This window comes from Mesoplodon mirus, assembly GCF_964341445.2.
Source record: "Mesoplodon mirus genome assembly, chromosome: 9".
NCBI classification, from domain to species: domain Eukaryota; kingdom Metazoa; phylum Chordata; class Mammalia; order Artiodactyla; family Ziphiidae; genus Mesoplodon; species Mesoplodon mirus.
In genome coordinates, this window is record NC_138985.1 from 100,572,802 (window position 1) to 100,600,272 (window position 27,471).

The 27,471-nt window shown below is 37.0% G+C and overlaps 1 protein-coding gene across 2 annotated transcripts in view; it reads left to right on the forward strand.

Moving 5' to 3' along the window:
• The window catches only part of TRIM24 (tripartite motif containing 24), a 93,163-nt gene that overhangs the window by 15,815 nt on the left and 49,877 nt on the right, over window positions 1–27,471 (forward strand). For both annotated transcript variants that reach the window (XM_082632815.1, XM_082632816.1), the window contains exons 2-3: window positions 23,656–23,774; window positions 27,147–27,294. In XM_082632815.1, coding sequence (XP_082488941.1) covers window positions 23,656–23,774; window positions 27,147–27,294 — 267 coding nt within the window. The remainder of the gene's footprint in view (window positions 1–23,655; window positions 23,775–27,146; window positions 27,295–27,471) is intronic.

Below are 27,471 nucleotides of genomic sequence, written 5' to 3' on the forward strand. Positions count from 1 at the left end.
ATTTATACAATTTTTAAAGGTCACTCTTCATTTACAGTTATTACAAAATATTGGCTATATTCCCTGTATTGTACAATACATCCTTGTAATACTATCTTACACTCAGTAGTTTGTACTTCCCACTTCCCTATCCCTATATTGTCCCCCACCCCAAGTGGTAACCACTAGTTTGTTCTCTATATCTGTGAGTCTGCTTCTTTTTTGTTTTTTCACCAGTTTGTTGTATTTTTTTAGATTCCACATATAAGTGATATCATACAGTATTTGTCTTTCTCTATCTGACTTATTTCACTTGGCATAATGCCTTCCAAGTCCATCCATGATGCTGCCAATGGCAAAATTTTGTCCTTTTTTATGGCTGACTAGTATTCCAGTGTGTGTGTGTGTGTGTGTGTGTGTGTGTGTATGTGTATACACACACACACACACACACACCACATCTTCTTTATCTACTCATCTGTTGAAGGGCACTTAGGTTGTTTCTGTATCTTGGCGATTATAAACAATGCTGCTATAAACATTGGGGTGCATATATCTTTTTGAATTAGTGTTTTTGTTTTTTTCAGATCTATACCCAGGAGTGGAATTGCTGGGTCATATAGTAGATCTGTTTTGGGATCCAGTCAAGTGAGCTATTGAATATACAAAAGAAGAGATTTGTGAGTGTGTGAGCTTCTGAGAAGGCAGGGTAGGATTGATCCAAGGCATGGTGGAGAGCTTAGTGACTGGATAGGAGAAGAAACGTTTTCTTTATTGTGAACAGGAGAGAAGGCGAGAAAAGGCATAAATATAGAAGGTTTCTTCTCTGTGTGTCCTCAAAGTGGGTGGCATTTCCCAGTAAAATGTAGTATGATTACAGACCATGTTTGCTGCTAGAGGTCAGAATTTATAGTGATACCTGTGTGCATTCTCTGAAGCAGCAGAGTGTTTCAGGGTAGTGCTACTCAATGTGTGGCCCACAGACTATTAACATGGGTCTGAAATGAAGCAGAGTTTGCCACAGGAAAGTCTGGGGGAGCTAGGACAGCCTGGTACCTGAGGTTCTTGGAAATATTCAGTGAAAAGAACAGAGCCCCACGCTGAGAAGAAACTGCTGCAAATAAACACAAGTTGACTAGGATAGGAATTTAGGGGTTAAGAAGAGAGAAGGTTCAGATACATGTGGGAAGGGGGACTGGAGGAGGCAGATTTCAGAAAATATTAGAGAAGTGGTTACACTAAGGTACCATAGGTTTGAATACTTTGTGGTAAAAATGTAAGAGGAAACCTTAGAACTCTGAATCTAGGAAACAACCTCTACATAGGAAACTTCTCTTATAAATACAGGAAAATCCCTTAATATGAATTATGGAATCTACTGTGGTTTTACACCATTCAAAGATATTACATAAGAAAAAAGGACAATAGCCCTCAATAATAGATCTAAAGAAACTGAGATAGCATTGTACCTAGGTCTTAAAGTAGAGATATAATGAAACCTATTTCTACAAATAAAACAGTATGTTATGTAAAAACAACATAAACCATAATTACAAAAGTTTAGAAATGAGTTGGCTGTGCTATAGGATGTCATGAAAAGAAAAACTGACAGTTAAGGAATAAAATTAGAAGTATTTCAGAAATGAAAATAAATCAGAAAGTTCTTGAATGAATAGACACTCTAGAAACTACCATAAAAGAAGTAAAGGATGGGGGCTTCCTTGGTGGTGCAGTGGTTAAGAATCCACCTGCCGATGCAGGGGACATGGGTTCAAGTCCTGGTCCGGGTAGATCCCACATGCCGCGGAGCAACTAAGCCCGTGCGCCACAACTGCTGAGCCTGCGCTCTAGAGCTCGTGTGCCACGACTACTGAGCCTGTGTGCCACAACTACTGAAGCCTGTGTGCCTAGAGCCCGTGTTCCGCAACAAGAGAAGCCACTGCAATGAGAAGCCCGTGCACAGCAACGAAAAGTAACCCTCGCTCGCCTCAACCAGAGAAAGCCCACACACAGCAACGAACACCCAACACAGCCAAAAATAAAAAATAAAAGTAAATGAATTTTTTTTTAAAAGTAAAGGATGGAAAAAGACAGATGAAAACAAATCAAACAAGTAGAGAAGGAGATCAAAGAAATTCATAGAGAAAGTGACAAGATCTTATATTCACATACCCATAAATAAATGGATGTTTATAATATGAAGAGTGCTAAAACAACAGAACAGAAAAAATATTACAATCCAAGAAAATGTTGAAAGGATGATAAACATCTATATTAAAAGGGCTTAGCATGTGCCTAGTAAAATTAAAACAGAACAGGCACCACTGAAACGTGTTCTAGGGCTTTAAAGAAAAAGAAAACACTTTGAACAGCTATACAAAAAGACTACATCACTTATAATGGAAAGAATGTCAGATTATCATTAGACTCCAACATCAGCATTCGTGAAGAAGAAGACCGTGGAGTAAAGATTTTAAGATTTTCACAGAAAGAAAATGTGAGTTGAGACTATCCAACCAACTGATTTTCAAGCATAAAGACCACGTGTAAGAACTTAGCAAGTATCGTTCTTATGTACCCTTACTAAGGATACCAGATTTTGCTATATTTTCTTTAAATTTCTCATGTTAGTATACTTAGTTTTTTTTTTCTGACCCATATGAGTAAATTGTAAATACCATGACCCTTCAGCCCTGAACATGTCAATGTGTCTCTGAAGAATAGAGATTCTCTTTCTATCTCTTTCTAAACACTTAAAAGTGTTTTTAAGCTTTATTGAGATAAGATTAAACATACAGTAAGCCTCACGTATTTAAAATATACAAGTTGATGAGTTTTGACATATGCAAAGATAATCTTGTATGTAAGCACAGTATAGTTACCAAATTTAGGAAATTTGACAATGATACAACACTGTTATCTAATACGTAATACACATTCAGATTTTGCTAATAGTCCCAATATTGCCTTTCAACAACAACAAAAAAAACCCAGTTGTGGGTTTTTTTGTTTGTTTGTTTTTGTTTTTGGGTGGAGGGGATTGAGGATCCAAGACACAGATTGCCAGCACATTACATAGAATACATTTGTGGACGAGTTCCAAAGACTGGATCTCCAACAAATCCCTCTGGTGCAGCACCAAAGTTCAAGCCTTCGCTGTGCCTTCTCCACCAAAGTCTAATATCAGCCCTGGAGGGAAAATACTTCCTCGGGCATTCTGTCTCAGCCTTAGAGGTAGTGGCTATTATGCCATATCGTATCATATCATGTCTGATATTATACCTGTATTCTTTAGAGTTCTCTCTATGTCTTACTGACCAGTTCTTGTTAACCCAATTCCTTCATGTGGTTAACAATTATGTATATTAAACTTATTTTTTCAAACTCAATGTATGGTTTCTCTCTCCTTATTGTAACCAGACTGAAGCAGCATTTTGGGCATAAATGATGTGTCCTTTTCAGTGCTTTACCTTAGGAAGCCATGATCTCATTCTGTCCCATTATTATTGGTGTTGGCTTTGATCACTTGTTTAAGGGGGTGAATGCCAGATTTCTCCACCTTAAAGATGTCTTTTCTCCCCTTTGTAATTAATACGTAACATCCTGAGAGGTACTTTGGGGTCTGTGTGAATATTCTGTTCCCAAAAACTTTTTTGATGGGCATCCACTGCTGATTCATGCTTTCATCAGTTATTACTGTGATGTTGCAAAATGGTGATTTTTATATCATTCCATGCTTATCGGTTGATCATTTACTGTTTCAGTGACATTTTCCTTTTCCACTTATTTATCATTATGGGCTTATGAATTTTTTTATTTAATATGTTATAATCCATTTCTTTAGTTTTTTATTTTGATAATCAAATTGTTCCCATTTGGGTAGTACAAATCCTTCAAGTTGACATCTTGTCCTTTGACACATCCCTGTTGATTTTTGAACACTTCTTACTTTCTGGCAAAACAAAGAGTTTTTAGATTCATCTCATGTTGTTTGTATACCAGCCTTAGTTGTTCCTTCAAGTATCCCCAATTTCTTATTTTGATAAAGTCCAATTTATCTTATTTTAATTTTCCTTTTGTGCTGTATCTAAGAGATTTTTACCTAACACAAATGTTTTCTCCCTGAAGTTTCATAATTTTAAGTTTTACTTTTAGGTCAATGATCTATTTTCAGTTAATTTTTATATGTGGTATAAAGCATGGATCCAAGTTCATTTTACATGTGGATATTTTAATTTTTCCACCACTGCTGCTGAGAAAGCTATCCTTTTTGTACCGCACTGCCTTTGTCAAGTGTCAATGTAATTGTCCATGTATGTCTGGATTTCTGGCCTCTCTGTTCTGTTCCATTGATCTATTTGTCTTTATGCCAATACCATGCTGTTGAGTCTGTATATTAATGTCTTATGCCAAGAAAACAACAGGGAAGATGTTCTGCAGGGAATTCTTATGTCTAACTGTAGAACTGAATTTAATAAGTGGGAGAAAGGGTGACAAAGTAGTATGTTCTTGTTATATGCTCTGACAATGTAGATATATTACAGTTACTCAAGAACTTAAGGAATATAGTTCACATAAATCTTTCCTGAGAAAGCTATTAGAGAATAAATTTCAGGCAACCAAGAAATGATTTAATAGACTCATTGATTGCCTTATAGAAATTCACCAGGGCATCAAAGAATATTATTACTTTAAATAGATGCCGGGGGTTGCAGTGCAGAGATGGTATGAGAGGAAGAAAAGAGCTAATTTCTATATTGTTTATACTAGGGAATCAATAGACAGTATTTAAGAGAGAACTAAGGTTATATATAGGTATTCACATAAAAAGGGACCATTAGGACAAAAACCAAAACCTTTCTAGATACCAAAAGAAATATGGAAGGGGAAAAAACGAACAAAGGAAATAAACACAGTGAGATCATTTATATATTCTCTCTGACAGAATTGAGACCATATCAGGCATACCATTAAATGAGCTTAACTGGCTTCTTAAGAGAAAAAAGTATTTTCAGGTTAATTAACATAGCGAAAGCCACCTCTGTGCTCTATGCAAAAGATATAACCACAAAACTGAAAGACTCAGAAAAGTTAAGAATAAGAGGTTAGGCAAAGATATGCCAGACAAATGAAATAAGAAAACAGAGGTCACTATTTTGATGTTGCACAAGGTAGAACTCAAGCTAGAAATCATTAAAGAGGTAACATTATAAGGTTACAAGCTGCAAGTCTTAATGAAGATGTATTATTGGATACATGGATATTAATGACAACTTGGATTTTTTTAAAACAGTTTCAGGAGAGTCAATAAGAATTAGTAAAAGAAGACTTAAAATCTCAGTTGAAGATAGGTCAAGTGGACAGAAATTTTATAAGGCTATTTAAGACCTAAATAGCACAACCAAAAGGAGGATCTCGTGGCTGTATATTGCATATGGGAGAATACACCATCTTTGAAAAAGCTTGTGGAGCATTGATGAAAAAATGATTTTTTGTTGACATATAAGGAAAACTCTCCAAAATTTCCCCCCCAAATAGATACAGCATTTTTGGACTAAAAATCAGTACAAAAAATTGAAAAAAAGGCCCTTCCACCTGGAAACTAACAAACATACTGCCAAACAGCTCTTGGCTTAAAGTGAAAATTCAAGTAGAATTGTTAGGTTACTTGACATGACACATCAGAATCAATACATTATAGCAGGGGTCAGTAAACTGGGTTTTTTTTCCCTCTTTTTACAGAAGGATGGATAGTAAATACTTTAAAGTTTGCAGATCATATGATCTCTTGCAGCTTTCAGACTCTTCCATTGTAGTGTGAAAGTGGTCGTAGACAATATATATAAACAAGTTTATCTGGCTGTTCCAACAAAACTTTATAAAAACAGGTGACAGACTGGATATGCCACATGAGCATCTGTGTTATAGCCAAAGCTTTTATCATAAGAAAATTCTTAGCATCAAATGTTTACATCAATGAAAATGAAAATAAGTGAATACTCAAAAAGGTAGAAAGACAACAAAAGAAAAGAATGCAGAAGGAAAGATTTAATAATGATAAAGAGTAGGTTTTAGATAACAGAAAAGGAGTAGAAGTAATACATTAAACATGACAATATGCTTATAATAGTAGAAGTACAATTTAAAACTGTACTGAAACACCATGTTTTCACTTAATAGAATGGCAACCCCCCCCCCAAATTTGGCATTATACTTTTTGGGTGAAACTGTGGAGAAAGTAAGACACTCAGCGGTATTGTTGGTGGGAATGAAAAATGGTAAAACTCCTAAGGAATGGAATTTGTCAACATCCAGCAAAATGGGAAATGCATTTCCTCACTGACCCAGCAATATTCACTTTTAGGAATACATCACAACGGTAGAATTGCAAAAGTATAAAATTATGTATGTGCAGGGTTGTAGCAGCCGTGCTTGCAAAAATGAAAAATTGGAGTGACTAGCAGTAGGTAACTGGTGGAATACACTCTGATGTATTACTGTGCAGACATAAAAGAGGAGGGGAGAAGATCTCCATAGGCTGCTATGGAGTGAATTCCAGGATGTATGGTTGAGTAAAAAATGGCAAGATGCAGAAGACTGTAATGCTGACTTTGAAGAAGTGGAGTGAAGTTGTGTCAGTGTGCGTTTCTTACCCCTGTCCACTAAAATGGCCTAAAAGCAATATCTCAGTTACAATAAGAAATAAGAGAGAGGGAGAAAGAGAAAATATTGCACTGGCCAGAAAGTTCTTTTGGGCTTTTCCATAATGAACTTTTTGGCCAACCCAATACATGCTTATATTTTTTAAAAAAATAATAAAAATCTGAAAAATGACTACCAGTGGAGGCAAGAGGGAATGGAGAAGGGATAGGCATGAAAGCAGACCCATTTATGTAACTTGCATTGCAGTATTGATTTTTGGAACAGTGTAAGAGTGTTATATAATAAAAACTAAAGTATTAGCCCCCTCCTCCCCCAAAACCACCCCGAAACAAATGAACACATGAATGTAATCAACCAGGTACTTTTACTAACATAGTAAAGGATTTTTTTTCAACTGATTTTAAATTACAACATTGACTGTGCATCTCTAGTATGCTATTTCCCTAAACAGAAAAATTAATTTTATATTTCATTCTGTGGCTTATTTTTAGTTATTATCCTGGTATAGTTACTTGGAAACTTTCTATTTCATTGGCATAAAGCAAATAGATAATTATGTTAATGTCATCAGGCAAAAGAATATGCAGGATAATGGTGAAGGAAATAGCAGCTTGCAGCATGCTTGAGGAAGACTGGAGCTGGAGTAAGGACTTCTCAGAGAAGGACACATCTGAGTAAACGAAAGTAAAGTTCATAGACCACTTGATACACTTGAACACATTGAAAGGGATTTGTTGGAAAGCGTGGGGCTGATTTAGTGATGAATACCTAAAAACTAAGCGAATTGTAAAATGTAGGAACTGTTCATTACTATGAACAAAATTGTTTGAGAAAGGAAATATAAATGTAATATGTTCTGTGGCTCAGTTGTGAATATTAGTAAAAGCTCATAATGGTTTTTGATTTAATGGAAAACTAACAAATGTTAGGATGATAAAGAGGGAGTTTTGGATGGGGGCTTATCCATCATCTTCCATTGTACAGTTGGACAGGGGACTCCTGTTTTTTATAATAACTCTTATACAGTAATTTAAAAAGTACTTGGTGTCATGTATTAGTAGAATTAAAGAAAAAACTGGGAAGCATGATGATAAGTCAGGGCAAATTACATTATTTTAAAAGTAGAAAAAATTCTCTTAAAATCATACCTGTGGCAGTATTTAGTTAGTAGAAGTCAACTTGTTTAAATAATATTTAATTTGATTGTGGAAATGTCCATTATTTATATGTTCTTTTCCTATATATTCAATATGTGTTTAAAAGTACTAAGCTAAAAGTTAAAGCTTCTTCCTTGACTTTTTAAAGCTACCCTCCCAGACAAATTCTGTCAACTTTCCTTTTTACATCTGTCAAAAATCTTGTTCCCTTCTTTTTATCTTCTTAGTTCAGGCCTTCTCTGTTTCTTAGGGTCATTTCAGCTACTTCCTAACTGTTCTTGCTGCTTTCTCAGTTTTGTTGAATAGGTTCCACCCCCGCCCAAATTAGGACTTTTAAACTTTTTAAAGTTGTGAAGAAAACACATGTGCAGTTAACAGATTAAGTGAACACTCATGTAACTACCACCCAGATCAAGAAATGAGCATTGCCAGTACCCCGGAAGTTTCTTGTGTGTCCCTTTTTCATCACCCCTTCCTGTCCCATAGATGGAGTCGATTTGCCCGTTTATGTTAATCACTTCCTTCATTTACTTTATGGTAAATATAATTTAGCCTGTTGGGGACTTTGTGTAAAAAGAACAATTTTGTTATATTTCATTTCATTTCTTGCTATTTTCATTAAACATTGGACAAGTCATACATGTTACTGCATATAGCTATAGCTCATTCATTTTTAATGCTGTGTAATAATACATTATACAAATATACCACAACTTATCTATTGTTGCTGGGCATTTGAAATGTTGCCCATTTTGGACTTTTTAAAGCAAGGCAGCTATTAACATTCTTGTTAATGTATCCTGCTGTTCATATATAGGAGTCCTGAGTTTTGTTTTGTTTTACTGAAAAGCAGAATTCTGGGTCATGGAGTATGTAAATAGTCAATTTAACTTTTACCAACTTTCATATACCCACCAGCAGCTAACCTGTGTTCCTGTTGGCTGAGCTGTGGATGCTCACCAGCGTTTGGTGTTATCCTTTTTATTTTTTGGCAATCTGATGGATGTTTCTTGTTAACTTCTCTGGATATGATACGCATATTGACCATTTGGATTTCAGCTATTGTGAAGTGCTTGTTCAAGTCTCTGTCCCATCTTTATATTGAGTTGTTTATCTTAATTTTTTTTTTTTTTTTTTTTTTTGCGGTACGTGGGCCTCTCACTGTTGTGGCCTCTCCCATTGCGGAGCACAGGCTCCGGACGCACAGGCTCAGTGGCCATGGCTCATGGGCCTAGCCACTCCGCGGCATGCGGGATCTTCCCAGACTGGGGCACGAACCCGTGTCCCCTGCATCGGCAGGCAGACCCTCAACCACTGCGTCACCAGGGAAGCCCTAATAGCCTATTCTTTATTCCATTGGTGAGGGCAGGACTCCCATCATAAGAATGGCCCTAACCCTAGACAAATGAGATGGACAGTAGTGTATTAGTCACATATACTCACAGCCCTAGGGAGGAGGCCACTGCATGCCATTCAAGGCCACACAGGGACAGAGTGAACAACTAGGTACTGTGGGAGGCAGGCTTTGTATGCACTATTATGAAAGTAGGGTGCCCCCTGGTTCCCACCGGAGGATGTGATTGGCGTGTTCGAATAATTCTGTAAGCTGGCAAGGAACTGAAACCCGCTATTTAAGGGTAAGCAGAAACTGGTCCCTTTGATAAAAGAGTAATTGTTTGTTAGGGGATCTTATCTGTGGTAGTAGAATGGGGAGGGATACTTGCAGTTAGGCTCTCCCAATTCTGCCAGAATTGAGACGGAACAATATATAGGCCTTACACCAACTCATTTATTCCTAATATCCACAAAAGGTTTTCGGTTTTTGTTTTTTTCCTTAATTGTGAATAAATTTTTTTTTAATCAAACACTTCATCTAGTGAGGATAATTTTTTTCTTTAATCTGTTATGTGGTGAATTCTAAGATTTAATTTTCTAAGGGGGATAATAGAATAACTTGCATTCCCAAGCAGAAGGCTACTTAGTGATGTTATATTATCCTTTTATGCATTGCAGAACTTGTTTAGCTGATATGTTATGATTTTTGCTTCTACATTTATGAGAGAGGTGGCCTATGATTTTCCTTTTTTATATTACTTGTATGAAGTTTTCTTTAGAGTTATGCACACTTCTCTAGGTGTCAGTTCCTCCACTGAAACAATTTAAAAAAAATACTGGAAAAAATTACCGGAATGAACTATTTCAGACTCTGGACCTTGATCAAACACTTGAAAGAACCAGGGGAGTGCTTGATGAAGGGAGAGGCTGCTGCTCTTTGATAAGAGGGCTCCAAAACTTGGGGGTTGTATGTTTTGGTCAGTCTCACAGATCCTTTAGGGCTAGAGGGCTGGACTCTGTCATTTACTGAGATATAGAGATGGTAACTCTCTCCCCTTTTGGATCCAGACATTTAAGGACATCTTTGTCAGGTTACTGGCTGGCTGCCAGATAGTATGGAACAGAAACTTCAATGACCACACTCACTAGGAATTCATACACACTTTACAAAATAGTTTGGAAAAGTCACAAATGGACTGCTCCGGCAATCAATGAGCAAAATTCAGCAATCCCTGAGGAGTGGGAAAATTAGAGTTCTAGAGTTACCATAATAAACAAGATCTTTTTGAGTTTATCTTGCTCGGAGTTTGTTGAGTTTCTTAGACATGTATATTCATGTTTTTCATCAAATTTAGGAAGTTTTTAGTCATTATTTCTTCAAATATTTTTTTCCGTGCCCTTTTCTCTCTCTCTTCTTCTGGGACTGCCATGATTTGTATGTTGGTATGTTTGACGGTATCTCACAGGTCCCTCAAGTTCTGTTCATTTTTCTTCGAAACTACTTTTGCAAAGCCTTCCTTCTTATGTGTGTTACTGACCTGTTATCTCAGCCTACGACCTCTTAGAGATTTCTTTAAATGTGTAGATTTATTTATTTATTTATCTTTGGCTGCGTTGGGTCTTCATTGCTGCACGCGGGCTTTCTCTAGTTGTGGCAAGCGAGGGCTACTCTTTGTTGCGGTGCGCTGGCTTCTCATTGCGGTGGCTTCTCTTGTTGCAGAGTACAGGCTCTAGGTGCGCAGGCTTCAGTAGTTGTGGCACGTGGGCTCAGTAGTTGTGGCTCGTGGACTCTAGAGTGCAGGCTCAGTAGTTGTGGCGCACGGGCTTAGTTGTTCCACGGCACATGGGATCTTCCCGGACCAGGGCTCAAACCCGTGTCCCCTGCATTGGCAGGTGGATTCTTAACCACTGCGCCACCAGGGAAGCCCCAAATGTGTAGATTTTAAAGTGTGTATACCTCTTTAAATGTTCTGATATGTGCTGCCAGAGAAGCAGCTGCAGCCCAGGGGAGCTGAATAAAGCCAAGCATCTCAGCTGACCCTCAGAGAACCCCCATGCTAACTAAATCACGTAATCCCCTAATTTTTGAGTTCAAGATCCTGTCCACCTGGCACTAGCCAGCCACTTCAGGGATGTGGGCTGCTGTCCCCACTTTGCAGCAGAATTAAGGAATTGGGCATGGTAGCTGGTTCAAGCAAGCAGCCCTCTTACCAAAGTACAGCAGCCCCTTCCTTCATTAAGCTCTTCCCTGATTGCTGTAAACGTCTGAACCAGTTTCAAAGTTCTGGAATAGTTGATTCTGATAGTTTTTTCCAGCTTAATGGTTGTTTTGGTAGAGAAACCAACCCCCCAAGCTGCCATTTTTTTAATGACATCCTTTGCTGCCATTTTTGCTACTTTAAAGTAAATCACAGATTTGGCATTTCATCCTTAAATAGTTTAACTTGCATCTCCAAAAAATAAGGAAAGTAACCTTGATAATCCCAATATCATTATTAGCATGGACAACTAAAATAGCTATTATTTCCTAGTGTTCTAGTACAAGTCCATCCTCACATTTACCCCCCAAAAATGTCCTTTAAGCTGTTTTTTTTGTTTGTTTGTTTTTGCGGTACGCGGGCCTCTCACCGTTGTGGCCTCTCCCGTTGCACAGCACAGGCTCTGGACGCGCAGGCTCAGCGGCCATGGCTCACGGGCCCAGCCGCTTCGCGGCATGTGGGATCCTCCCGGACCGGGGCATGAACCCGTGTCCCCTGCATCGGCAGGCGGACTCTCAACCACTGTGCCACCAGGGAAGCCCCCTTTAAGCTGTTTTGTTCAAATCAGAATCCAGTCAAGGATTAGCTATACAGCCTGATTTTGGATATCATGTTTCTTAAGTCTTTCTTAATCTAGAATAGTTCCCTCTTCTATCTTCATTTCTATAATTTGTACTTGGTGGAGAGAACCAGTCAGATTATAAAATATTTTGCATTCTGGATTTGTGTGGTGTTCCCTCATAGGCTTTTTAAGTCATTCCTCTCAACTAGTAGTTTAGTTGATTAAATTCATGTTAAACCTTGTTAGGTAAGAATACTCCATAGAAGATGCTGTATACTTTGTATATAGTAGTTTGCTAGTTTTTGTGTTTGAAAAAAAGTATTTTTTCAAAAAGAACTTTTGTGGATAGAAAAACAGAGTTACTTAGAAGGATAAACCACAAACATGGTTTAATAAAGATGGTTACCTGTAGGAAGTGGGGTAGATGGAATGAAATGGATAAGAGGGATAGGGATGGGAGTGAAATCTGGTATACTTTCTAATATAGCTTTTGACTTTTGAACCATGTAAATATTTTACATATTCAAAAATAATTATATTCCAAAATAAAAAAGTAAACTTTTAAAACTGAAAATATTATTTCTTTATCTAAAGAAACAAAACAGCTTGGAATAGAAGTTGTGAGAGTGGATACCCTTGCCTTCTTCCAAATCACACCAGGAAGCATTTCATCATTAAATATGTTAGGTGTAGGATTTTCATACATGGTCTTTATCAGGTTGAGGAAGTTTCATTCTATTTCTAGGTTGCTGAGAGGTTTTTTTTTTTAATCTTGCATGAGTGTTGAAATTTTCAAAGATGATCATATGGCTTTTCTCCTTTATTTTGTTAATATAGTGAATTACTTCAATTGATTTGAATGCTCAACCAACCCTTCACTTCTGTAATAAACTCTACTTAACTGATGTATTATCAATTTTATGTGTTCTGAATTTGATTTTCTGATATTTCATTGATGAGATATTGGTCTGTACTTTTCTTTCCTTGATTTTAATATCAGGGTAATATTGGCCTTATAAAATGAGATTGGAAGTGTCCCTCCTCTATTTTCTAAAATAATTGTTTAGAGTTAGTATTATCTTTAAATATTTGATGGGATCCAGTGGTCCCTTTTAGGTCTAGACTTTTCTTTATGGGACAGGTTTTAAGTACGCATTCAGTTGCTTTAATTGATATATTCAGGTTTTCTGTTTCTACTTGAGAAGATTCTGATAATTGTTTCTTTTAAAGAATCAACACATTTAGTCAAGTTGACAATATTCCCATACTTTTTTAAGCTCCATGGAATCTGTAGAAATGGCCTCTTTTACTTTTGATTTTGGTCGTTTTTTTTTCTTTTTCCTTGATCAGTCTAGCTAGAGGTTTATTAATTTTTCCCACACCTCCAAGAACTGGCTTTGGTTTCATTGATTTTTTTTTCTTTATTGCCATTTTCTTTCTTCTTCATTGTATTCTGCTCCTTATAATTTCCTTCCTTCTACTTTTTTTTTTGGTGGATTAATTTGCTCTTCTGGCTTCTGGAGGAGAATGTTTAGACCATTGGTTTTTAGACCTTTCTTCATTAATACATAGGTTGGTTGGAAGTAAGTTGTTCAGTTTCCAGATATTCGGGGGTTTTCCAGTTCTCTCTGTTACTGATTTCTAAGTTTATCTCATTGTACTCATGGAACATATTTTGTGTGTTTTTAGGTCTTTTAACCCATACTTGGTTTATTGCCCATCGTATGTTATATCTTGGTGAATATTCCATTCACACTTTAAGAATATGTATTCTGCTAACATTAGGTGTTTTTTAAACATCAATTGGATCAAGTTATTTGATTCTTTTGTTCAAGTCTTTTATATGTTTACTGATTTTCTATCTATTGCTCTATTGATTACTGAGAGGAGAGTTGAAATCTCCAACTATCATGTGGGTTTGTCTGTTTCTCTTTAGAGCTGTATCAGTTTTTACATGATGTGTTCTGACATGTTAATTAGGTACTTGAGCATTTAGGATTATATGTCTTGGTGAGGAATCAAGCTCTTTATCTTTATACGCTGTCCTCACTTTAGTGAGTTCTAGTTCCGTAGTCTGCTCTGTCTGATACTATTATAAAGTCCTCAGGGTTTCATATGCTTATTATTTGAATGTGTATCTATTTCCATCCTTTCATTTTTTTAAACCTGTGTGTGCATTTAAATTGGGTTTCTTGTAGGTAGCATCTAATTGGGTCTTTTGTTATATTCACACCCATATGCTTAAGTAGCAAGCCATCAATGGTATTGACAGGACCACGGACAGAGCACTATTTTGCATTACATAGATCCTCTCCTTTTTCTCCCATGGATGTTGAAATATAGTTGCCTGACTGGTGGTGCTCCATCTCATGGTCCTATCCTTCAACTCACTTACGTCTGTGATCCACAGTGTGTAATAAGAGGCTTTGAAGCCACATACGTCTCTTTTATGGAGATGGGCAAAGAGTTGCCAGCCATTCCTAGTACTTAATGTCAAAGCATAAGCCCTGCATTATGCTTAGGTTTAGACACTAAAACTTCACAAAGGAGATAGCAAATCATATTTACATCTCAAAGCCCCAAAACTGTAAATATTTAATTCGTAGAATAAAAAGAATAAAACCAGATCCTAGTAAGTTTAAGTCCAGCTACTTTTATAAATGTGTAATTTATGATCTATCATTAATCTCTTATATCAGTCATGTTTTTATGACCTTATAATTAAACATCTTTCATGATTTCATTTGGCAAGCACAGAAACTTAAATATAACTTTCAACAGTCCTTTTCCTTTAAAATACAGATAAATATAATACTGAATTGTTGGTTCTTTCAACTTGATTAATAAATAGTTGATATCCTTGTTTAGCTTGTTCCCAGCACATATTCTGGCAACAGCAAAGAGAAGCAATTTGTAGCATTTGTACTAGTCTGTTTGCTTTACTATTTCTCTTGAATTAAAGTTGACTCCCTGCTTGCCTTTCCGATTTCAAATTTTCCCTTTTCAAAAATGGGAATTTTATTATGTTTCTGCAGTATCCCCACCCTTTCCAGGATAGTGTGTCAAAGAATCACTTTCTTCATATAGGCATTCAGGTATTTACTGTATAATATGCAGTGCCTTATTTTTTCTTCTACTGACAAGGTACATCTTGAGCTTGGGAATGAAGTATGGGTAAAGTTGCAAATTTGAGATTTACCAACATTTGGCCTCACTGTTCCTTGTTAGGCTGAGGTACCTCTATGACTCAGAGTTCATTTGTGTAAGTCTTAGTAGATGATTTGAAGGAATGAGGTAGGTGAGGTTGTGCTGGTCCTTTCAGAAGGAGTCAGCTGTTACCTGATTTTAATTGGGGGCATAGAGTATGATGTACAGGTTTACCAGGTACCAGCCCAGCATCGTTAGGCCCTTTTTATACATTTATTAATATATTCCTTATAACAGTTCTGCCTCAAATTTGTTCTGTTGAGCATGGAATATTTAGCACTATAACCTGAGCACAATAAGTTCTCAATATGGTAACCATTATCATGATTATCATGTACTGTTACTTTACAGAAGAGGAAATAGAGGCTCAGAAAGATTGTTTAGGGGATATAGAACAGTCAATAAAGAGGAATAATATAGGTCTATATAGCTTTAAAATCCATGCTATATCCTCTTTATTTAAATAGTTTCCATGTAGAATGTACGTAAGATGTGTACGCAGAATTCAAATTCCGGAGTTGCCAGTTAGTAGTTGAATGACCACAGGCAAGTCATGGTGCTCAGTTTCCTGATCTGTAAAATGGGGATAATACTTAATGCACTAGAACTGAGTAGCTGCTTACTAGTCCTCAGGCTCTCTTTTAACCCTAGACTGGGCATGAGGTTTCATTGGCTTGCATCCTATTTATCTCCATGTGCTCTTAGGCCTTCGAAATGGTTTGGTTCAGGAAAGATAGATGGGCTTGAAATTAGTATTGGAGGGGAGCTGCTTATTCTTTCCTGCATCCTAGGCATAGCCTAGCCACTATCCAGAATTTTGTGTTAATCATTCCCTTGTTTTTCTTTACAGTTTATCAGCTATATATGCTTTCTTATATATTATTTTTCAACTTTGATAGAGTATAGTACATATTCTTCTGGGACTTTCTTCACTTAACATATTTTTGAGGATTCAGCCATCTGTAATTTACATGCATTGATTTTATTGCTGGATAGTGTTCTATTATTTGAATATACCAGTGTTTTTGTTCTGTTGATGGACATTTGGATTGTTTCTATTTGTGGACTTTTCTGAAAAATGGTGCTGTGAACATTGTTGAGCATGTTTCCTGATGCTGAAGAGTTTCTCCATGGTGAAACTGTGGATCACAAGGTGTGTGCATCACTAAGGGAGTTCATTCACTCATTCACCAAATATTTATTGAGTACTGCTATGTGCCAGGTACATGTTTAGGTGCTTTGGAATATCTGTGAACTAACCAGACAATTTACATTTTACTTGGGATAGTCAGACAATAAACAATAAATATAAATAAATGAAACTGAAGGATAACTAGCAGAGAGAAAAGAATTAGAGCAGGATTAGGGGAAGCTGTTGTGCAGGAAGGTGGATGGCGGTGCAGGCATCATCAAAGGTAACATTTGAAAACAGACTTAAAGGAGGCTATGCACCAATTTAAAATTTTTTCAACCCACTAAATAACAGAAAAAAACAACCATGGCCATTAAGTACACAGTGATGAATGATTGAAGAAAATATCTACACACTTCTCACAGAATTATTTTTCTTTAATCAGATTTTAATCACTCTAATTTCTAGAAGGATATATTCCAGATGCTGATCTCCACCAGTCTGTATAGAGGAACTTTAAATGTGCTCAGACTGGAACAGAAATTACATTTTCCCACTAACTTTTTATGGGTAACAAAGTATTGTTGAGCTAGCATTTGTTTGGGTTTAAATTCATTTAGGTCAAACTCATCACCATACATAAATGGGATTCTTTCTTCTTTTTTTAATGTCTTTATTAGAGTATAATTGCTTTACAATGTTGTGTTAGTTTCTGCTGTACAACAAAGTGAATCAGCTGTATGTATACATATATCCCCATATCCCCTCCCTCTTGAGCCTCCCTCCCACCCTCCCTATCCCACCCCCTAGGCTTCACAAAGCATCCAGCTGATCTCCCTGTGCTATGCAGCAGCTTCCCACTAGCCATCCATTTTACAACAAATGGGATCCTTAATTCGTGGGCTAATATCCTATCTGTCAAAATGGTGCAATCTGTGAACCCATGGCTTTCTAAGACATTTTTGTAAAGTGTGGTAGTACACTGCACTCTGGGGTCAGTCAGCCGTGGGTTCAAATCACAGCTCCACTAGTGTGTGACCTTGGTCAAGTTAATCAGATTCTCTGATCTCCATTTCCTCATTTGTATGAGGATAAAGCAGTACATATAAGGAGAGCACTAAATAAATGTTCTTTTTAGGGTTTTTTTTTGACTTTTTATTTTGAAATAATAATAGATTCATGGGAAGTTACAGAGAGAGCCTTTGTACCCAGTTTTTTCCATTGATTACTTCTTATATAATTACAATGCAATATCAAAACCAGGAAATTAACATTGTTACAATAGTGAGTATAGGTTTAATGCAACTTTATCACATGTGTAGATTCATATAACGTCACAATCAAGACGCAGAACTATTCCAACAACAAAGCTCTCCCTCTTGTTACCCCTTTATAGTCAAACCTACCCTCTCTCCCCACACCCCATTGTCCCTAATTTCAGGGAAAGTAGTAGTCTGTTTCCCATCTCTATAATCTTGTCATTTTGAGAATGTTATGTAAGTGGATCATTCATAAGACCTTTGGAAATCAGCTTTTTAAAAAACTCACACTAATGCCCTTAAGATCCATCCAGTTTGTTGCATATATCAATAATTAGTTCCCTTTGATTGGTGACTATTATCCCATGGTACGGATGTACCACAGTTTATTTAACCATTAACTTATTTACAGAGATTTAGGTTGTTTCAAGTTTTGGGCTAATATGAATAACACTGAATTACAATATTTGTGTTCAGATTTTTGTGTGAACCTAAATTTATTTCTGCCCAGGATTGAGATTGCTGATTCATATGATAAATGTTATGTTTAGCTTTTTTAAGAAACTGCCAAACTGTTTTCCACAGTGGCTCTATTATTTTACATTCCCAGTGGGAATATATAAGAGATCTAATATCTCTACATTTTTTGTCAGCATTTGGCATTGTCACTACTTTTTATTTTAGCTGTTTTAATAGCTTTGTGCTGGTATCCCATCATGATCTTAATTTGCATTTATTTACCTGATGGCTAGTGATGTGGAACATCTTATCATGTGCTTATTTGCCATGTGCATATCCTTATTGATGAAATGTCTCTTCATGTCTTTTGCCCATTTTCTAATTGGGTTTTTGTTTTTTTGAGTTTTGAGAGTTCTTTCTATATTGTAGATATGAATCCTTCGTCAGATCTGTGGTTTGCAAATATTTTCTCCCAGTGTGTAGCTTGTTTTTCCATCTTCTTTATAGGTCTTTTGCAGAGCAAAAGTCTTAAATTTTGATGAAATAAAATTCATCCATATTTTTCTTTTATGGATTGTCTTTGATATGTCTAAGACCTTCAGCAAGTCCTACATCCTTAAAATTTTCTCCTGTTTTCTCCTGTTTTCTTCCAAAGATTTTATAGTTTTATGTTTTATATTTAAATCTGATCCACTTTGAGTTAATTTTTATATAAAATGTGAGGGTTAGTTTGAAGTCCAGTTTTTGCCTATGAATATCCTGTTGTTTCAACAATTCGTTGAAAAGTCTTTCCTTCCTCCAATGAATTGTTCTCATACTTTTTGTCCAAAATCAGTTGCGCTTACTTGTGTGGGGTTTGATCCTTGGTCCAGGAAGATCCCACATGCCGCGGAGCAACTAAGCCTATGTGCCCACAGGTCACAACTACTGAAGCCTGCACGCTCTAGGCCCTCATGCCGCAACTACTGAGCCCACATGCCTAGAGCACGTGCTCCACAACAAGAGAAGCTGTATTCTGTTCCATTCATCTGTGCATGTATACTGCCAATACTACCCTGTCTAACTCACTATATGTAAGTCTTAAGTTTGGATAGTGAGTCTTCTCACGATATTTTTCTTTTTCCAGACTTGCTTTAGCTATGCTAGTTCCTTTCCTTTTCCTTTCCTTTTCCACATAAATCTTGGAATAATCTTGTGTATATTTACAAAGAGATCTAGCTAGGATTTTGATAGGAATACACTAGCCTATAGATCAATTTGAGGAGAATTGACATCTTTATTGTGAAGAGTCTTCCAATCCATGAACACAGTATATCTCTCATCAGCATTTTGGACTTAATCAGTATAAAGATGCTTTTGCACCTCTGTCAAAAATCAGTTGGCCCTACTTGTATAGGTCTGTTTCAGGTCTCCATTCTATTTCATTCATCTGTGTGTCTCTTCTTTGGTCAATAACAGGCATTCCTGATTACTGTTGCTATATAAGTCTTGAAATTGGATAGAGTGATTCCTCCACTTTATTCTTCTTTCCATTATCGATTCAGCTATTATAATGCATTTGCCATTTATTTATTTATTTGTTTACTTATGGCTGCGTTGGGTCTTAGTTGCTGCACATGGGCTTTCTCTAGTTACAGCGAGCAGGTGCTACTCTTCATTGTGTGTGGGCTTCTCATTACAGTGGCTTCTCTTGTTGTGGAGCACGTGCTCTAGGCATGTGGGCTCAGTAGTTGCGGCATGAGGGCCTAGAGCGTGCAGGCTTCAGTAGTTGTGACCTGTGGGCACATAGGCTTAGTTGCTCCGCGGCATGTGGGATCTTCCTGGACCAAGGATCAAACCCGTGTCCCCTGCATTGGCAGGCGGATTCTTAACCACTGCGCCAACAGGGAAGTCCTTCATTTGCCTTTTAATATAAATATTAAAACAATATTGTCTATATCTATACAAAAATATTGTTGGGTTTGTATTAGGAATTCTGTTAAACTAATAGATCACATTAAGGATAATTGACCTCTTTACTACATTAGTTATCTCTATCCATGAATGTTGTCTCTCCATATATTTAGATCTTTTTTGGTTTCTTAATTTTGTAGTTTTCAGCATACAAGTAATATACATGTTTGTTAGTATTTCATTTTGTTTAGAGCCGATTTCCATGTAGTTAAAAGGCTGTTCAAATTATTTCATATTTGTTTGTGCCTTTTGAGGAATTGGTCCATTTTACTTATATTGTCATTTTGTGTGAGTAGTGTTAATATTTCTCTGTCATTCTTTTGCTGTCTGTATGGTCTATAGTGATATCCCCATTTTTATTCTTTATGTTTGGTAAATTGTGTCTTCTCCTTTGTCTTTGTCAGTCTTGCAGGAGGTTTGTTAATTTTATTGACCTTTTTGAATAATGAGCTTTTTGTTGAATTGACTTTTCAGTTTTCAGTTTCGTTCACTTCTGCTCTTATATTTATTACTTCCTGCCTCCTGTGAGGTAAAGGTTGAAGTCTAAGTTCCCCTTGCTGCATCCTTTGATATCCTGAGAGGGAGGCCCTCCTCCTTACTGGTCAATGGTGTGGAAGTTGATGCTCCCACCAGGCCTCTGTTGATACCTCCCTGGCTAGTAGGGGTATGGGTGCCTACTTACTGCTTCCCATGTGTTCTTCATTGACACATCTAAGGAGTGGGGATATAGGGGCGAGGGAGGTTACTGGTAAATAGTGATAAAAGTCCAGACTTTCCACTACCCTTCAGCATGGAGGTGGAGGGGTACCTCATTACTGTCCTGGAGTTACAAGCTCAGGCTCCTCACATAGTCTCCACTGACACTGCTGGGGGCCTCATTACCACCCAGTGAGGACCAAAGCCCTAACTCCCCACCAGGCTTCTCTGACACAGCCAGCAGGAGATGGTTGGGGCACCTGGTTTCTGCTTGGCCAGGGTAGAAGTCTAGGCTTCCCACTGGGTCTTTGTTGGTGGGAGAGGAAGCACATTTTTTTCTGTGGTGTTTTGCTGGAGTAGTTTTCTTTCTTGCCAGGCTGCCCTTTTCCTGTCCTCGGGATAGAGGGAGCAGGCTTTTGTGGACTTTTTTTTTGTTGACAACTGTTGATATTTCTGAGATGGTAGCTTCATGAGCACCTACTTTGGCATATATGAGGCTAAAAGAAGACCCAGTGAACTCACCATTGTCATTCCTTGGGTTCTGAGGTCTCTAGACAGTCTGCCTCCTGTCTACCTTTCTCAGTTTTATGTAGAATGTCTAGAGTCTTTAGCTGTACTTATCTGGAATAAGGAAAAACATGTTTACTCAATCTTTCTATTTTGTGAAATGCATTGTCACATTTTTACAGATTTTAATTACTAATTTCTTGTCAGTGCTATGTGTCAGGTATATCTTCTCCCAATCAGGGGCTTATCTTCTCACTTTCTTCATGGTAATCTTTTGTCTAACTGTAGTTCTTAACTTTTTTTTTTTTTTTTTTTTGCTGTACGCGGGACCGGGGCACGAACCTGTGTCGCCTGCATTGGCAGGCGGACTCTCAACCACTGTGCCACCAGCGAAGCCCACTGCTCTTTGTTTCTTGATTGAGAAATTTATTCCACCTCTAAGGTTACACAGATACTCTCCTGTATTTCCTCTTGAAAGTTTTAAAGTTCTTAATCTATCCTATCCAAAATAATTTTTTTTGAATTTTATTTTATTTTTTTATACAACAGGTTCATACTAGTTATCTGTATTATACATATTAGTGTATGTATGTCCATCCCAATCTCCCAGTTCATCCCACCACCCCACCCACCCCCGCTTTCCCCCCTTGGAGAATTATTTTTTGAATTAAGGAGAGATCTGATTTCATCCTCCTCCCACTGTAGCGAACTGTAGCACCCCTTTTCCACCAGTTTCTAGTGCCACATCTGTCTTGTGTTTCTGGTACATATATTCTGTTCCATTTTTGTTTATCCTTTCATAAATATCACACCATCTTAATTACCATAGCTTTAAATATTTACTGTGTTATTTGTTAGACATGTTCCCCCAGCTTGTCAAAACTCTATTGCAATCCCTGTTGGTATTATTATTGAAAACTGCATTGAATGTATAGACATGTCTGGGGAGAACTGGCACCTTTACCATCAAGAACATGGTGTTTTCATTACTTAGATTTTTTTTTTAATGATTCTAAATATAGCTTAACATTTTTCTACACAATGGCCTTATACATTTTTTTTTTTTGGCGCTATGCGGGCCTCTCACTGTTGTGGCCTCTCCCGTTGCGGAGCACAGGCTCCGGATGCGCAGGCTCAGCGGCCATGGCTCATGGGCCCAGCCGCTCCGCGGCATGTGGGATCTTCCCGGACCAGGGCACGAACCCGTGTCCCCTGCATCGGCAGGTGGACTCTCAACCACTGCGTCACCAGGGAAGCCCGCCTTATACATTTTTAAAAATTTACTACTAAGTACTTTTTTTTGTTGCTATTGTAAAATAGTTTTTTTAATTAAAATTTTTGTTTATTTCTTGTATATACAAATGAAATTGACCTTTGGATTACTTTGTGTTCATTCTTATGCATTTCATTTTGAAAAAAATGTATCTGGGAACCTCATTGCAGTCTCCTTGGTACAAATTGCTGCATCAAGTTTATATTAAATTTTTAATTTAATTAAAAATTTAGATTTTAATTCATTCACAATTATTAATTATTTATTGTTTTACCAAGCACTATGAAAGATTCACGCCCCCCCCACCCAAAAGGAACACTATTTGCACTTGTTAACAGAAGGAGATTGGTGTTTCTGAATCGAGATTCAGAACAAAAACAAACATAAACAAGATAGGTATGTCTGCATTCCACTTTCAGAAATCCTGATTCCATAGGTGCAGAGAGAACCAGACTCTTATTCTTTTCAAGTCTCCGTATGACTCTGCACATCTCTATTTGAAAAACACTGTGAGCGAAGTTGCTAAACAATAAAAAGAATAGTCAGAAGGATATTTATTTGGAAGGGTATCTCATTTAAAATTATGAGCATTTATTCATCATTTAATATACTACTGTGGGACATAAACACATACACACCACATGTATACACACACGTGTGGGTGCACACACACATCTAAAACCCCTATATATACATAAATTGAATTGCTTTGTGTTAAGTAATAGGTATGAATTTGAAGAGAGTGGACATTCACAGAATCCATTTACAGTTTGGATGAGATGTGTTGGGTTAGGACTCAGTATGTTTGTATTAGAACTTAGGATGTGAGCTCATGGATATAAAGAACAGAATTGGTGGTTGCCTGAAGTGGGGGGGGGCAGAATGGGTGAAAAGGGTCAAAAGGTAGAAATTTCCAGTTATAAAATGAGTAAGTCATGGGGATGTAATGTACAGCATGGTGACTATAGTTAGGAATACTGTATTGTATATTTGAAAGTAGCTGAAGGAGTGGATCTTAAAAGTTCTCACCACCAGAAAAAAAAAGTTGTAATTGTTCATGGTGACAGATGTTAACTGAATTTTTGTGGTGATCATTTTGTGATATATACAAATATCAAATCATTACATTGTACACCTTAAGCTAATTTTAATGTTATGTCAATTATACTTGAATTTAACCAAAAAAAACTTAGAACACAATTTTTTCTTTCCCAGTGGGAGTCATTCGATGTCCAGTTTGCAGCCAAGAATGTGCTGAGAGACACATCATAGATAATTTTTTTGTGAAGGACACTACTGAGGTTCCCAGCAGTACAGTAGAAAAGTCTAATCAGGTAAGTGTATTAAGTCTTGAATCTTTTGCCTCCTCTTAATGAGGCAGCCTGAAATGCTGGAGAACTTACCATGCATTTGGTTGGTTTGTCTCAAACATATCTTTTAATTAATTTCAGATGCCCCCTTCACCTTGCTTGGCTTTCTTTTTCCTTCCTTTTAACATATTTGCTGGATAAACTGGGTTGTTAGTCCAGTAGAGTTAGCCTTATTCTGAATTTTGCTGACCTCTCCTTAAGTCATTTAACATGCTTCCCTGTCTCCTGTGTTTTGTGTAAACTGGTGATAAAAATGTAGAGGCTGTTTCATAAGAATACTTTCATCCATATGTCTGTGTGTATTTCAAGCAGGAAGCTTATGATGTCTGATGGTCTTTTTCCTGATGTTAGTGGTGTTAATGAGCACTGCCAAGATTCCATATTTCATTAGGACTTTGAAAAATGGTGACATTTTCATTCTATCATTCCCCTTTATTTCTCAACTTGAAGAGAAAGAAAAAAGCTTCCTCCTATTCTTAGGTTATACAGGAAAGGTGGTTAAATGCTTGATTCTTTCCCTTTAGTTGCTAATTATTAGAGTAGTGACTTAGTTTCTTAGCATTCTTCAGAGGTGGCTAATGAGTGGTGTGTATGTGTGTTTATTGTTATGAACTCATGGATTTTTAACATGAAATGTGTTGTAGTTATTCTTATTGGTCCTCAATTTGTGCCATCTTGGCAGTGAGGATTCCTGAGCCCTTCTGATACAATCACAGTGTCACTGTTATCTCCCTTGCTTTCTATTTTGACAAGATATTGTTCATTTTCTGTTCTACACCTGGAACCAGCAGGTAGTTGGTCCTTCTAGGAGCCTTGGTTCCTTTTAGTCTGAAATGGTATTTAGAGAGCACAATATGGATACTAGGGGTGCTCATCACCATTGAGTTGGTCATTTTTCTAGGGCTTTCAGGAGAATGATTTAACAGATACTTTCTATTTTTAAAAAGAGAGAAAGGGAAAATATAACAAGTATATATTGACATTTTGAAGTTGAATCTAGCATTGTAGATGTTCACAGAAAACTCAAGCAAATAGGAAGCCAACTAAGACGATCAAGTCCCTTTTTCCTCTGGCATTGCAGTCTTCCTCCAGCACCACCTATTGCTAGAATCTAATGTGGAACCAGCTCATTAGGCATAATTGAGCCTTGCAGAGTAAGAGTATAGAAGAATAGAGTTAGTACTGAAAGTGGAAATTATAGCATTATCTCTGTCAAAACAGAAAACAAGAAGACAATAATTACTATATGTGTGTTCTGGAGATATTCAATCAAATCATCATGTTTTAAAGTTACTTGAAATAAGTAATTCTTCTCTGTATGGTTAAGCCACCCACTTGATAGGCAGGTTCATTAGTTTCATTTTGCTTTTGTTTAGGGTTTTGTTTAGGGCTTTAGTTTTTTTTTGTTTTTTTTTTGAAATTTGTTTAACTACATATAGAACATTCATATACTGGTTCTGAAATAAAATCTATGAAACAGAGTATATTCAGATAACTCAGACTTCTATCTCCATCTCACCTGCCCCTCTACCTTATTTTTTCTCTACCTTATAGCTAACCATTTAATTTCTTTTATGTTTTATCCTTACACTTTTAATATTATTTTATAATCTAAGTGATTCTATGTTATTTTTAAGATTTAAGCAAATAAGTCATCCCATCCCATCCCATCCTCATCTTTCCTAGGTAAGCAGTGGTATGATATGCTTTAACACTTTCCTTTTTCCTTTTCCTTTTTATACTAGAGGTCCTTCCTTAACATTATGTATAGAAATCCCATACTCCTTTTGCTGCATAATGTGGAGATTAAGTTTTAGGTGACATACTTATAGAGGTGATAGTTGAAGCCGAGGGAGTATGTGAGACCAATCCCTAGACCTAACAAAAATCTACAGAATCAGAGGAGAAAGAGTAGTGGTGGGGTCCAGAGAGGCAATCTGGGAGATAAGAGAATCTGGAAGGGTTAAGGAATCCAAATGATTTCTAGGAAGTAAGAGTCAGTGGCATCAAATGATGTTAGAAAGGTAGAAGACAAGAACTGAGAAAGGGCAGGTTTTTGTTTATGGAAATATCATCCAGGTATTTGGAATTTGGCTAATGTAAACCACTGACTGAGGGGAAAATTTTTTTTCCCAACCACAAATGATATCATGAGGACTGCTTATGTGTTGTGTAACCTTAATACCTGTTCTCAGAGAATAGTGCCACCATCTACACAGTTATATAAGCTGGAAAAAAAGGTGCTATCTCTTCTTCATTTCATATCCAGTGCATCCTCCAAACCAGTCAGTTTTACTTCCCAAATCTCCTTCATTCATCTCCACTTCTACCACTGCAAAGGGCTCCTACCTATCTGTGTGCAGAAGCACTTGCCCTTTTTCTAATCCCTTCTCTACATTGCAGGGACAGTGATTTTAAAAATGCACATCTGGCCATGTCACTTACTTACTTAAAAGCTTTTAGGAGACTTCTGGAGACAAAGACCAAAACTGTCACCTGATCCTTCTTGATCTGGCCCCTGCCTTGCCACCAGCTCCTTCTGTTGCCAGTTTTCCCCTTGATCTCTCCGCTTGAGTCCTACTGGCTTTCTGTCACTTCTTTGAACCTGCCATGTTCTTGCTGGAGGCTTTGGTACATGCTGTTCTCTCTGCCTAGAAAGCTTTCATCAGTAATTGATGACTCAACTTTCTTATCTTGGTGCAAATATGATCTCTTTAGAGAAAGCCTTGCCTGGGTAATCTCTCCTCTCATTCTCCCCAACCATTCAACCCCACTAAAAACAGATCACTTTCCCCCATCATATGTTCTTCTAGCTTCTCATACTTTTTCCTTTATGGCACTTCTCAATTTGTAGTTATGTACTAGTATTATTGTTTCAATAATGTTTGACTTCCTCACAACCACTCAGTAAAATTTATCTTTACAACCACTCAGTAAAATTTATGTTATTACCCTTATTTTAAAGATGAGCATTCTAAGTAACCTGTCCAAGACTACTCATCCAGTAAGTAGGGGAACTGGGATTTGAACCTACACTTCATCTAGGAGACTGGGTGTCATAAGGGCAAGGATTGTGTTTGCTTTTTCTGATGGTTATATCCTCAGCAGTTAGCATAGTGCCTAAAATATTTGATATATTGAACTAAGGGCAATGTCCTTATATTTCCATTTCATATGTTTATAATCTAAAACATAGTGTCAGTTTAAATTTATGAACAGTTAAGAAGATAACTGATAGAGTCAAGTATAGTTGGTATATCATTTATGTATGATTAGTCATGTGACCGACCACCTTTTCTTTATTCTCAAAAATTGATGTGACGTTTCTTTTATTAGGTATGTACAAGCTGTGAGGACAATGCAGAAGCTAATGGGTTTTGTGTAGAGTGTGTTGAATGGCTCTGCAAGACATGCATCAGAGCTCATCAAAGGGTGAAATTCACAAAAGACCACACTGTGAGACAGAAAGAGGAAGTATCTCCAGGTAATAAATTAATTTTTAAATCTCGTTTTTCTCTATCTCTCCCAAGTCATTCTTTCTTTCCCATGCTAACTTGTTTTGATACACTCATAAGCATTAAATATACTCTTGTCTTTTACTACAAGGAAGTCTATATTATGGCTGAATTTGAATACTTGTAAATGTTGGTCAGTATGAATA